General features: G+C 38.5%; 1 protein-coding gene across 4 annotated transcripts in view; it reads right to left on the reverse strand.

Moving 5' to 3' along the window:
* Positions 1-11,022: 11,022 nt before the first annotated feature.
* The window catches only part of sema6cb (semaphorin 6Cb), a 166,432-nt gene continuing 162,525 nt past the window's right edge, over positions 11,023-14,929 (reverse strand). For all 4 annotated transcript variants that reach the window (XM_079240098.1, XM_079240099.1, XM_079240096.1 and 1 more), the window contains one exon: positions 11,023-13,717. In XM_079240098.1, coding sequence (XP_079096224.1) covers positions 12,396-13,717 — 1,322 coding nt within the window. In that variant the 3' untranslated portion in view covers positions 11,023-12,395. The remainder of the gene's footprint in view (positions 13,718-14,929) is intronic.

Consider the following 14,929-nt stretch of genomic DNA (forward strand, 5'->3'; position numbering starts at 1 on the left):
TTAAATATACACTTTTTTTTTTTTTTTTAGATTTCATATTTTTATTAACTGGGTTGACTGACTGGTTGCACACATTTAGTTAACTTACATTGTTAGCTTGTTAATTTGGTTTGCTTTGAATGAATTCACTTTCCTTTTGAGTTAGAAGTTCCTGTGTTGGAGTTGCCCAGCCTGCCAAAAGAAAAGAGTCCCAGTTACACTGGAGTCCTTAGATCAGGACGGAGGCCTAATTGGGCTCAGCCATTTGTTTAGAAGCCAAGTCTAGGATGGGTTTAGGTTTTTCTATTTAATTTCTGTTTTTGTCAGTTGTTTTTGCTTTATTTGGAGATTTCAGACTGTTTAGATTACTTACTTAGTAAGTTACCTTTAACACTACACTGATTAGTTAAACGTATGTTGTAGTTTGTTTAGAGTATTGTTTTGTTCCCCCTGTGTGTCAAAATGACCTGATCAGCCAGTGTGTTTATGTGTCCCTCATGTATCATTTTGTTAGGTTAGTTAGTGTTTCAGTTACTTATGTTAAAGTTTGTTTCTTTGACCTCTTTTTGGGGCCCAAAAGTTGTGGTTACCAAAAGATTTGTTTTGATATTTTCTTTATAAAATAAATGTAGACAACTTATTTTTTCTAAACTTCCTTGAGCCTATCTGGAGTTTTTTTTTTTGGCTCAATCCCTCACAGTAACAAATGAGAAGTTCTTTTATTTTTTTTTTATTAATCTTTTTTATTGAGATTAAAACACTTCAAAATGTAGAAAACTTTAAAAGATCTGAGTATTTTCCAGGTTGACTAATAGGCTTATGCTCCTTGTATTAAGATTAATATTTGTCCCTTTGAATAATTGCAGTTTCTCTCAACAACAGGATTCTGTCAGAAAAACTGATCTTCTGAACGATCTGTGATGCTTAAATAGCTAATGTTTTTTTTTTTTTGTTGTTTGTTTTTTTTAAATACCCATTGTACTGTAAAAAAGGTTTCTGTAAAAGTGTTTACAGTATCATTACTGTATTTCTCATTTCCGTGTTGTTACTTCAGTTTACACATAACACACAGGTAAAATATGAAATTCTGTTTTAAAGAGGCAAACACAATGTTTTAGCCTGACATTAAATGGCTGTTGGCCCCACTCATCATCTGAAACAGTCGTTTTGTTCTGTGGCAGCCAACAGAAAAGGCACAATAAACACACTATATCTCAGAAATACACTGAAATATGCCAGTTTGAGAAAAGATAGGAAAAAATGAATTATTGGTGATCAATCTGTGACATCAAGCACAAATATACAAAATAATAACAAGATGGATAAATGTTGCTTAGTAAAAACAAAAAAAAACTAAAAACAAACAAACAACTCTACCAAACTCACTGACAGATAACAAGCAGTTTGCCATTAAAACAACAGTTTAACTCAGTGGCTTACCAGTGCTGTGGATACAATGACAGCACAAATAGCACAAACGCAAGCTGGCAAAAATATGGTGTTCAATTGAGGAAATAACAAACCCAAAAACGAAACGTCTTGCCATTGGTCAGATCTTCACCAGCAGGTTTCATTCTGTATTTTGATTTAGAGTACAGATAAATTTTAGTCGTGACTGAATTTTTCGACAATCCATTGCAGTTACAGAAATCTACTGTTACCAGCAGTGCAGGTTGAAACTAAGTTGTTTCATTCTCCATAAAACAATAAAACACCACCCAGATACGTAGCTGTCCCATGTTTTTTCTTCCAGTTTAAGTTTGGTTTTCCTGTTAAAATTTTTTTTGTGGCAGTTACTGTGGCTTCTTCTTTTTTACTTCTTGTTCCGTTCGTCCTTTTTTTCTTCTTTCTCATCCTTTTTGTCCCCTCACTCTTTCCCTTTAGTCTGGTCCAGCAGATATAAGCAAAAATATCCAAATAATAAACATATTTATGATATACATAATAATCAGGAGGAACCTCATATTCAAAAGATTCCTCTTGGAAGAGCACATTTGTTCATCAAAACACGGCAGCCAGACCATCATTCTGCTGTCCTGACGCCGGACAGGACAGGTTGAAAAAAAAAAAAAAAAAAGGAAAAGTACCTATGTAATTGGCGTTATTTGCACAAACTGAATAATACTGTGATATAAGACTTAATCTGTATGATGTCATTTTATTTGAGTCAATTTTGTTTCAATGTATCATGAATTTAAAGGCAAAATTCTTTTTCAGAAATGTTTGAAAATTGACATAAAAACACAAATCTGTTAAAAGTGTGGAATTATTATTGACACAAAGCATTTTCTTTCTTTTCTGTTAACCTGCAACAATATGATATGCCATATTTTGTTTTAATTATTCTCTTCTGCGCCCACATTAAAGTCTTAATGATCGCGTGTCCAAAGTCGGTCCTCCTGCAGCCTTTCCATGAATCTCAACACATCTGACTCAAATTAAGCAGTCACTGTGCACAACTTCATTTGCTGTTAAATCCAATCAATGTGAGCCAGGTGTGTTGGAGCAAGGAAACATCAAAAACCTGCAGAACAGCGGCCCTTGAGGACCAACTGGACAACCCTGCTGTCTTAACCCATTGGAGACGAAATCCTGTGTAAAAAAAACATTTGGTTGAAGGCCTGTGTGGACAAAACATCTGCCTGTGAACGAACTTCACTAACCAGATGTGTTGAGTGGAATCAATGGCGAACAAAAGCTCCCATTATTAATTACCTTCAGCCACCTACAAGTTCATTCAGAAAGTGCCTGTATGGCTCCCAGTTTCAGGTTAATTAGATGTGGGGAATAATTAGAAAAATGAAAAGCTCTGCATGGCTGCAGCTTTTCTTGTTAGCACTGCTAATGAAGAACTTACATCAGGCTTAAACTCACACGTAAGTGGAACCCTGCAGCTTTAAGAGTAAGTATTGTTTTTTTTTTTTTTACTGCATTTCTGCAATTTTGTAGCTCCAATGCCCAATTTAAATGGATTTATGTCATTAGCCACCACTGCAAGTGACTCATGTCAGTTTTGTACTGGATATCAGTACATATGATCAAACTGAGCAAATTTAAACTATTTCCCGTCATAACCCATCATGAACTCTTAAAAAATGTTCGAAAGCATGATCTCCGACAATTATTTCACCTCTTCAAAGGGTTTTAGTGGTTTCTGTTTTATTGGAATGTTGTCTGAAATATTGTTAATGTTTCCAGTGAAATGTAACAATGACAGCTGTAGTATACTAATGGTACATTTTAACCCTTCAACGACACTCACAATTATCCAAGTCTTCGTGCATTTCATACAACTCCAACATGTCCTTATATTGGCAAACATATGTGGAATAAATGAAAAGAGGCAACTGAAGCAGTTAGAATACAGAGTACACAGAAGACGAGAGCAAGCTTGTCTCAAAGCTTTGTTGTCAGAGGGATTGTGTGATTTTTACTTCAGAAGAAGGTGACAGTGACGAATGAGAAGATGTAAAGAATGGCCTTAGAAAAAAAGCACCAATGCAGATGCAAGGCAGCAGCATGAGACTTCTAGTAAGGAACAAGGAATACGACATGTGTCCTGAAACGTGAATTACTGTTCTGCAGACATCTCCTTGTTTATGAAAGAAAATAAGATAAAGAAGAAAAAAAAAAAAAAAAAAAGACTGAAACCTGTCAGTGTAAGTGAAATAATCAGTGACATGGCGAGAGCCTCGCTCTGGCCCTCTCACGCCTTATTCGGCGGAGACATAATGAATTGTGATGCCAGCTGTCACCGTGCTGCTGCCAGACCGCAGATGATGGGGAATGGAAAGTCATTATTGGAGTAAAACATGTATGTTTTTTTTCTTTCGGAGGTTGGAGGGGTTGTGAGGAAAGTGCAAAGGGTCATTCTGGAAACGCTAATGTCACAAAAACACATTTCGAGTCACCACTCAGACGGATTTGAGGATGAAGGGGATCATGCTTGTTTTGTCAATGGAAAAAGCTTTTTCTCTGTCAATCACACACACCTCTGTATTTTTGTATGATTTTCCTTTTCTTTTTCTTTTTTTTTTTTTGGACAGCTAAACAGCAGAGAAGGTCACAGCTGGTAATTGGATTAGAGATCAAAATATTTTGCGCGAGAGCGCCTGAGGGGATTTGACAAAACATACAAAGAAATAAATTCGTCAGCCTTACTTAAAACATGTACAATCTTGAAAGAAGAGGGATCTGGATGTAGCTGTAGGCTACGGCGTTCTTTGCTTTTGATTCATGATGTTATGAGAAAAGATAACGGAGAAATGAAAAGTCTTACAAACAGCTACACAAACACTTGTTTAAATAAATGCCAAACACACAACGCTTTACTTGTCTTCTTCATCAAAAGTCAACTGGCTGAATGTATTTATAGTCCTAGTGTAATACTTCACACACACATATCTGGGTCTGACAGCATATAAGCTTTGCCATCATCTTGTAATCATCGAGTCAAATTTGTTATTCTCAGTGTATCAACATAACACAGCTCGTCTCAGTTCTGCCTCGTGAATAAGAATTAAGCAGAGCCATCATGTCTGCTTGTGAACTTATAATTTGAATTTGCCAATACTCCCACTATACATTTTATAACTAGAGGGTGGAACTTAAGACTTATCCTTGAAAGATGATTGGGGGTTAAAAAAAAAAAAAAAAAAAAGCAACTTTGAGCTTCTCTGACTGGATCAAGATATTTACATGCATCTTAAAAGTCTGGCTTAAACTGGAATAATTTGTTTTGCCTTTTTCCAGCTTCATGTGAGTGTAGCGTGCTAACTATTAGAGGTGAAATTATGTTTCAGTACTCTGAAAACCCAGTTATACCACCAAACATGCTGTCAGAGATAATTTTCCACTGCCAAAATCAATAAAAACTATTGTACAAACAAACAAACAGTGATCTAGAGAGCTAGATTGGCATAGAACTGTCTTCCCAAACACATTTAACAAGATGTTACCATGAAGGAATTGAAATTGTTAAAAAAAAAAAAAAAAAATTCTCTTAAATGCATGCATACAACATTGCTGTAATTATTAATAATTATATAATATTTATTCATTCATCATCCTAACCGCTTAGTCCAATGAAGGGTCACAGGGAAGCTGGAGCCTATCCCAGCAGTCTTTGGGCGAAAGGCAGGGTACACCCTGAACAGCTCGCCAGTCCATCGCAGGGCCACACAGAGATAAACAACCACTCACACTCTTTCCTAAGGGCAATTTGGAGTAACCAGGTAACCTAACATGCAAGTTTTTAGTTGGTGGAGGAAGCTGGAGTATCCAGAGAGAACCCACGCATACACAAGGAGAACAAGCAAACTCCACACAGAAAGACCTCAGTCCAAACCTCGCCCTCACAGCTGAGGATTGAACCAGCGACCTCCTTGCTGTGAGGCCACAGTGCTAACCACTATTCCACCATGCAGCCCTAATTACATAATATAAATTATATAAATATTTTAGGGTTTCAGGTCACAGTATAACAGGGAACTGGTCTCTTTGAACACGCAACGTTGCTGATTCAGCAAAGAAACGCAAGAAGATTAAAAGATTAAAAGAGAGAAAGAGAGACAAAACAAGAGTCATCGTAAGATCGTCTGCTGCTGGCTGGAGAGAGCTAACAGGTCAGGTAGGATGCAAGATGGATGCTGAATTAGCCGTTGATAGGGGCGCCAGATCTGCATGATGAATTTGTACAGTGAAGAGCAGAAGCTAATGAGAATCATTTTAAAATATGCTTGAACACAATAGATATTTTTTAATCTCATATTTTACAACCAAAAATAAGAAACGGTAAAAATATAATGTACACTGCACAAAGAAGACGCAATCAGAAGCAATCAACATCTAAACAAGGGTTAGTGAAACAGGTATTTGATTCTGATTAACAATGACAACAACAGTTACGTAAAGGAACGTCTACCCGATAATACGCTACACAAAAAACACTGAACCTGTTTCCTTTAAAACATCAAACTGTGACTAAAATGATAGAATTAAACTTTGATGTGCTCATACTGCAAACCAAACAGCAATTAGCACCAACATGAAGCAACATTTCTCTGTGTTGGGATCAGACTTATTGACGAGTCAAATCGGGGCTTCAGTGGAAGCTAATTTCCATCAGTGTGCATTCAACATCAGCACCCTCCTGCAGGTTTGAGAAAAGCTTCAACACGCTGAATCGGTGGCCCATCCACAGGTGTTTAGCTGGAATCCAATATAAATGCTGTGTCTAATTGCTGTCCATTATCCAGGCAAAGTTCAATCTCTACTTCAACAAGCAGCACCATCTGCCAGTCACCGCTTCCCATCGTCATACGCATTCAGGAGCTCTCATAAACGGAGACATGATTACCCAATAGACCCCAGGGAGTGTAATTACATAAACTAATCAATACCACCTCATTAGGAGAGCAGTTTCAACTAAAAGGTCAATCTCAACACCCATCAGAGCCTTTTCACTGGAAGACATCACTTTGCTTGAACACAAAAATGAGTTTACTCGTGAACACCTCAACTGCAGAGCAATTACAGGGAAGAGGGACAGAAAGGGACGACAGTGGCTCACAGACATGTTTGAAATGGAAGCACAGCTGCTTTAATGCGTGTCTGGGTGCTGAGCGAAGTCCTTCACATTTTATTTGTTTTCCAGGAGATCTTATAGCAGATTCATGAGGTGTGCTTGAAATGTTTGGCTCAGTCACAGTCCTGACGGTTTCTTTTTGTTTTTTGTTGTGTCTTGTTCAGCATTTAGGCAAGCAGAATGATGGTCTGGATGCTGTGCTCTGCTGAGCAAATTTACTTTGCCAAGGGAAGCTTGATAGATATAATGATCCCCTTGACTTTCTAAATTTTTATTTTATTTCGATATTTATTTTGCGTTATTGTTTGAATTGTAGAGTTTGTACTGCTGGACCAGAGAGGACAGAAGGAAGACAGAAAGAGAAAGAAGAGAAAACACCTCATAGGAAAAGTGAAAGAGATAAAGGGAGAGGAAAGAAAAAAAAAGGAACCCTAAAAAAAAAAAAACAAACAAAAAAAAAAAAAACAACAAAAAATAACCCAAAAACAACAAAAAAAACCCCTACAGATGTATACACATATATACACACACATACACATATATACATATATATATATATATAGTCCTGACGTTTTCTAACAAAGAAATATTGCAGTTTGCTTTTAAAATGGAAACACAAAAGCCAAAACAACTGTCCTTGAGGTAAGTTATGCAATTTAAGTATTTTGAAAACACCAAATAATCTTTCAGAAACTGTGTTTGCATTGACCTAAACCAGGCGAAAAAACATCTCCCAGTATGACCATGGACCTCCAGCTTGTTTAGTCACTACAGGGGTGCTATCACAACATGACTGCTTATTATTGTATGCAATTGCCAGCAGGAGCACTGTACGTCAATGTGAGTCAGCAGCTGAATTCACATTTTACCAGCGTAAAGCCTCAAGAGTTGCACTTTCCTGCAGATGGGATATTCAATACCTGGAACTGTAACAAATGGACTTTTTTTTAAAGGTTTATTTTATTATAGAGAAACTTCTCTCATTAAATTGGGAAGTTTAGCCAACAAGAGCACCTTTTAATCAGAGTGTTATCAAACTAATTTTAAAAAGGATGAAAAAAAAAAACATTTCTCATTTGAAAACATTTGAATTTTCTTCTTTGCAGACAGATTAGATCAAATTAAAGATATCTGCAATAAGCCGAGAAGCTTTGCTGTAGTCCCCAAAACTTAATAAACCTGATAATATCAAGCAAATTAAGTACTTCAAGTCAGCATAATTTTTTTCCCCCCCCAACATTTTGAATTGTGCATCTATTTGTTTCTCCCCGGGAAACATTAGGAAAGGCAAGTTTATTTGTATGGCACCTTTCTTGTTTCATGATGGCGAACTGTGTACAAGACAAATCAAACTGCTTTACATGAAACATTAAAATGATTACATATGGTGTAAAAAAAAAAAAAAAAAAGCATAAAAGACAACAAATAGCAAAATCCCAAGAAAATGATAAATTATTATATAAATTAATATAATAAAAAGCAAGTCTAATTAAAAGTTACTGTACAGATGTCACACACTGGCGCATGAGAAGAGAAACATATTTAAAACCTCGATTTAAAAGCGTCTGCTATTGGTGAGTTTACTAAACATAATTTTCCCACCAGAGATCTAATTTTACTTCTATGTAAATGTTTTCTTATTTCTGAATACAATGCCTCCATCCCACCTGGCAAGTAATTCAGTGCTGCTTGGTTCCTACCGAGGAGCAGAAACAGTTCTCTGCTGACTTCTTCCTTCATTTTATTCAATTATTACATTTTTAAAGAAAATCGATCTTAAAGCGTTATGAAAGTACTTCACGAAATCTTCAGATTGATTCATTAATAACAATTTCTACAACCAGCAGGTTATGCAGGGCATCATTATAGCCTACAGTACTGCAATTAGCTCGTTATCACGAGGTAATAACTACATAATGACTTTTTTCTTGCCAAATAGCTGGTAGCTGTGCAAACGGTCTGCAAAGTAAAAGAAATGACTTCATAGTGTTAAACCCTGAGTGACTTAATATCCACCAAACCTGATTTACCGTTTCTAGTTATGCTGTAAATGCCTGTTTTAATTCAATGTAGTTTTTCCCTGAGTTTATACATTTCACAGTGTTTCACTTTATAAAGGAAAAAAAAGATACCAAGGAGTTATTGGTAGTTAAATGATTCACCTGCCTCAAGATCGGAAAAGTTAAGCCAATGCTTAAGGACTTGCTGGTTGCAAGACAAAGGCAAGTTGGAGCAACAAAACTACAGCAATAAAACAGACAAAGCAGGATAAGCTGCAAGGCTTAACTTTTTAATGAAGATGCCAAACAACAAACCATCCCATCAATGTGCAAGCTAAAGCTCTAGCAGCAAACTAGCACCAACTTTCAACAAGTTGGGGTTCCACCTACAATGTGGAGTAATGACTGGGTTGATAGCTTTTCAGAAGAATCTTCATCTATGTCCATTTGTGCTTAAAAAAAACCCCAAAACAAAACAAAAAAAAGCAGCGTATTAAGGTTTCAGTGTGAGATTAGCTCGAGGTAAAACCGTTCTTAGCAAAATGCAGTGTGAAGGCAACATGGCAGACACTCAAGACAACTTACCTGTCATGATACATTCTTTTCATTAAGTTTGGACAGCTAATTGCAGGTGTTCTGAAGTCGTAATTATTGATTAGACTAAACTACGGCCACCCTGCACTGCAGTGCAGGCAGGAACAGCTCAAATAACACATGTTGCTGTGTGAATATGTACCCATGATGCAGCATGTCAGCAAATCACAGGATGCTAACATATAACCAGCCTCACGTTTCTTTGTATTCAACCTGAAAACAAAGTAAACTCCATATTTAATTCAAGTCCCTGTTGGATGTTAGAACAGACAAACAGAATGAAAAGCGGCTTAGTCTCTCTAAACTGTCTCAGTGTTTAGGACGAATGTATTAAAAATTCAGTTTATAACAGTTGTCGTGTTTGTGTTCACCCTTCGCCCGGAGAAAATTTACATTTGATTATTTTAACACATTAACCAGTGAGACACACTCATCTTTTCTATTTTTATTCGTTCCTAGTATAAGAGACATACAATGGTATTCTGTGAGATCAAATTCATAGTAAGTCAAGAGGCTTAGCTTGGAAATCAAACAGAGAAAAAAAACATAATACTGAATCAATGAGACCCCCGCCCAGAGAGAATGTATTTACACCAAATCAAATACTGACAGAGCTTTTAGAGGCAAAACCATTCCCCCGTTTCATACAATCTGTGACCGGCAGGTGAAAAGAAAAGGAAAAAACAAGGAATATTTCCACGCGGTAGCTGCCACAATTCCTCTTGAAAAATATTGACTCCCAAATTTTGAACTGAGTTTAACATTTTGCTTTGTTGTCTTCAAGGCGATTTAATGCTCTGCTGCTCGTTAATATCCACACCAACCTTTGGAAAAGTTGCGATTGACCGTATTTACCTTCATTTACTGGATCAAGACACATGAATAGTAAACTTTACACAGAGACCAATGAGCTCTGGGAGATTTTGATCAATGAACACCATTTTCAGATACAGTAAATAGTGCAGTGCTATCTTCACAGAATTGATCAACCATCACCATAGTGACTCTCCTTAAAAAAAAATAAAAGTGCAAAAGTGGTGAGTTTTGAAGGAGTGCTATTTCTGAGGCAGGGCAGATCGGCATTAACATCCCAGAGGAAAATGGTCGGACGCGATGGCAGCCAAAGCCATTTGTGAACAGATTTCACCATCACGTCCATGAATCGATCCAAGACACAATCTCAGCCTGTCGGATCACAGTTCATTGCACTGCTCATGTTTCTTCTCCATGTTTTGCAAGCTGACACAGGCAGACCAGGATCTACAGGTGTAACCATTGTAGCAGCCCAGCCATGTGCATCCGTTTTCAAATGTAGTGCAACATTATTATCCCTCAGTTAACTCTAACCTTCACATTTAGAATTAAACACCAATTCTTTTCTTTTCCCAACAGGTATATGGGACTTTTGCAATGGCTACAAGTTAAGTTGTAAGTTATTGATATAGAGGAATTGTGAATTTCTCCTTATGAAACAAAAAATAAAAATAAATAGAATTAAAAAAAAAAAAAAAAGGTACTAAAAGGGGAAGGTTAAAAGAAAACAGAGGCAAGTCAAACCTGAATGTCTGCAATCTCGGGCCGTACACCAGCTAACCCAGCACTTCTGGGATTGAAAAGCAAAAACAACAACAAAAAAAAAAAGAAAAAAAGAAGGGTTTCACTCCCAAACACTGCATCAATTTGGAACATGTTTTTGAGGTTTTATTGTTTCATAAATGAAAGGTGTATATATATATATATATATATATATATATATATATATATATATATATATATATATATATATATATATATATATATATATATATATATATATATATATATATATTTTTATCAAATATGATTAAAAAATGAAACATACTTACTACAAATCCAAATGGATCATTTATTATGTTCTCAGTCATTGGTTTATCACAATGAATGAGAGGTCTGCGCCTTTTTTGGAGGGTGGAATGAAACTCCTCAAATTTAGAATATATGCTGCATGACACATACTGACAACCATTGGGGAAAAAAACAGTCAAATACCTACCTACAATATACTGTAGCATAGTAGCCATCTCAGCCCCTTGCATTAACCCCTATCCCCAAGTCACACACTATTTTTAAATAAGGCACACATTTACACATACAGTTAAAATCTGGCTAGTAATTATTCCTTTATTTACAACCAATAGCCACAAAGTTAATAATTATAATAACTGCAGTCTGTTCTGTTTCATGTTTGTTCTCATAACACCAGTTAGGATGTTTGTCATGTCCTCTTTGGGTCGAAAAATGTTTCTTTCCATTGCAGAGGATGTTTGAACCGATAGTTGTGAAGCACCAATCTTAAAGAAACATTCTTGGGGAACTTAAATGGACCCAAACTCGTCATTTCTGACTTGACATCGGTTGAGACGAGAGGAAAAAAAAAGAAATGGTGTGTGTAGCTGCTTCATAGAAGGATTTCCTTTGTTGTATCAACATGAAAAAAAAGGTCTTTAGGCCAAATAAGTAAATTGTGTTGATGAAGTGCATGATTTGGTTATCCCAAAGGTATGTCTTAGGGTGTTGGGGATCGTTTGGTATGCCCAAAGATGAAAGAGTATAATAAGGCAAAGACATTTCTACTTTCAAGGGAATTTGCTGACTTTTCACCACAGGTTACACATACTGCATATGTATATGTATACATATACGGTGTGGATATAAACACACATATATATACACACACATGCATAATATAAACACATTCTAGGGTGGGTCGGGTGGGGATTGGATACAAACACTACATCTGAAAAGTTTAAGCAAAAAGCATGAACTGAAGCATTGCAGGAGCCTTCGGCTTCAGAGTCTTCAACATGAATGATGTGTCAAGGCTGTCCAACATCATCATGTCCAAAAAAGTTGCATTGTAAATCCACACTGAGGACAGCGGCAGCCTAATTAAACAAGGTGGCATCATGTCACCTGAGTCAGCGGTTCAATAATAAGCAAGTAGCTGAACAATACCAATATGGTACAAAGATAATCCTTGGGAGAAAAGAAAAGAAAGGAAAAGTAACACAAGGAAAAAGGAAAGCGGAAATAAGTTTGGTTGAGGCTTTTGTCCACAGTGAAACTGGCTGCCACAATAATTTGTTGTGTTTTCGGGTGAAGGTCTGCGACCTCAAACCCACAGCATTTCTTCTAAGAGAAGTTCCTTAAAGATGACTCGATTAGGGCAGCGCCCTCTAGTCCAGGAGTTCTCCTCCTCAGTAGTTGAACTTTCCCTGTTCGTTGACCGGGGATGTGGCAGGTATGAACAGAGGCTTGGGAGGGACATCGGGTTTCAGAGAGGACGCCCGGCGGACGATAGCACCCCTGTGCTGGACCTCCTGCTGCTCTCCGTTATAGCTGTGCTGGCGTGTCAGGTACCCACTGGGGATGAGAGGATAGTGAACCTCGCAGGCGCTGCCTGTTGAGTTCATCCGAGCCAGAAGGGGAGGTTGTTGGTGGGGCCCACCGTTTCGTTGGCTGAAGCTGTGCTGGCGGGGGATCATTCCTCCACCTCCTCCTACTGCACCTGCACCAGCACCAGGCATTTTGGTGGCTGCAGCAATTAGTGAGTGACGCTGGGAGGAGTGCCTCCTCTCCAGGGTGGACTGATGGTGTGAGGGGATGTCAGGAGGAACATCCATGCGGCGGGTGAGACTGTCCCGGGGTAAAGTGGATGAACTGTAGTAAGGGGCTGATTCTGTCTCAGGTATTTGAGGTTGGATGCGGTTGGCAAAGGCAAGCTGGCCTCCACCACCGCTGGCCATGAGACCTGATGGGCTCATTAACTGGGAGTTCTTGCTGCTGCTTGCTTCATGGATGTGCTTCAGGAGCTCATCCAGCGAGGTTACCTCCATCACCTTCTGAGAGTAACCATGGTATGGATGCGAAATCATTCTATCAACATTGTGGATTTTGCGTTCATCTGGATGCAGGTGACCAACTATGGGCTGCCCATTGGACAGGCTGTGGGAGTAGGGGAATACCTGCTGGGGAAGCAGAGCAGAACTGGGCCTGGAGCCAATGTTATGAGACTTCGGCTCCTTGGCATTATTGCAGTTCTGATTCTTTTCCCACTGGTTCTTAAAGGCTTTCATGCTCTTAATAGGCAGTTCTGGGGTAGAGTCTGGTGTGGGCAGACCAGACAGCTCTGAGGAGTGATGGAGGTGATGAGGGTGAACCAAGTCTCCCATTGTCATTCCGTGATGGCCATTTCTCCTTGGTGGATGATGCTCCTTGCTGTTGGTAAAGAATGAATTGTAGATCTTTGGGGATGACACCTCCAGCTTGTCTTCCTTACTCTGGCTGTCTAGGAGGCCATTAAGCTTGGCCAGGCTGCGCAGTGACAGCGCATGTGGAATCGGGGCTTCGGGATCCTTTGACAACTTCTTGGTCTTGTGACCTGTGTGGTTACAGTAGCACGAGACCAGGAAGCCAGAGAGAAAGGCTCCAAGAACAAAGGCCACCAAAACACAAGCTATCAGAAGGGTGTAATGGACACTGTGGTTGGTCCTCTCCAGCTCTGGGGGTCGTCTCACACCTTTAAAACAGAAAAAAGGCATTTTAGTTGATGCTCTTTTGCTTAAACCAGAGGGAAATGAAAAAAAAACAAAAAAAAAACTTCAACAGCCAATATAGGTCAAGCAGCAGCTGGGAAAGACAGGTTGTGTTTACAGAGGCTTCTCTATGCAGAAAACAGCATGGGAGAAGTGTTTGAACTAAGCTTTTGGCTTCCTCTCCTTTAACTGTTCATAGATCAATGCAACCTTTCTTTCTAGGACCTGAGCTCCCCCTCCGACTGGCAGAGGCCAAGAGCTCCCCAGTCAGAGAGAAATCAGTCCTGAGATGAGTTAAAGCTTTAAATATTGATGGAAGCAAAGCAGCAGGAGCCTGATGTTATTTTCACAGAGTCTGCTTTTCGACGCAAGGATCAGGAGAGAGAGCACCTGGTATGATGAACAGGCCAAAAATAACAGGTCTGTTCCAATAGCTAACTGAGCGAGGCGTCTTTGCCAACATGGACTCAAATAAGGTTGTCATACTTTCTCTAAATGAAGCTGAAGGGACGGTCTGTGCAGCCATGCACTCAGAACTCAAGGTTATTTAGACAAAGTAAATCTAGCATGCAAATGTCCTCAGGTGTTGTGACCCTCGCACTGTGTTTGGTTAATGGTGTGAAAGGCAGAGATGATGAAAAGAGTGAAACCTGCCACCTCCCATAATCAGAGCTCATTTGCAAAAAGCTGCTGCCATCTGTGGTGTCAGACCCTTCTATTCGCCCTTAATGACAATTTCTGGGAAAGCTGATTAGCCTGCGGATGGGAACGTGTTTGGGGGGGGGGGGGGGGGGGGGGGTTAAGCTGCATCAAGAAGGGAAGAAGGGAAAAGTACAGGTGTGCCAACAAGAAAATCGAATGGCTAATGAAAGCTTTGTTGAGGAAGGAAACAGAAAACAGTAATGTCTAAATCAGGTTTGATGATAATTTATGAGATGTTTGAAATGATGATGAAGAAAGAATAGGGTCATTAACTCCATTTACACTTGATCATATTTTTTCTTTTTACCTTGAAATGAACTGACCTAGTCTTGACATAATGACAAATTTTTGTTCCAAATCATCTCTATTAAGGATATCTTCTCTGAATAACTCATAACTGATATGAATATATAAACCCACTCAGAAGCAGCCTGTAATTTACATTTATTGCTCTAATTTTTAAGACAAAAAAGGAGATAATATAAATAAATCAA

This window comes from Telmatherina bonti, assembly GCF_933228915.1.
Source record: "Telmatherina bonti genome assembly, chromosome: 5".
Classification (NCBI taxonomy): domain Eukaryota; kingdom Metazoa; phylum Chordata; class Actinopteri; order Atheriniformes; family Telmatherinidae; genus Telmatherina; species Telmatherina bonti.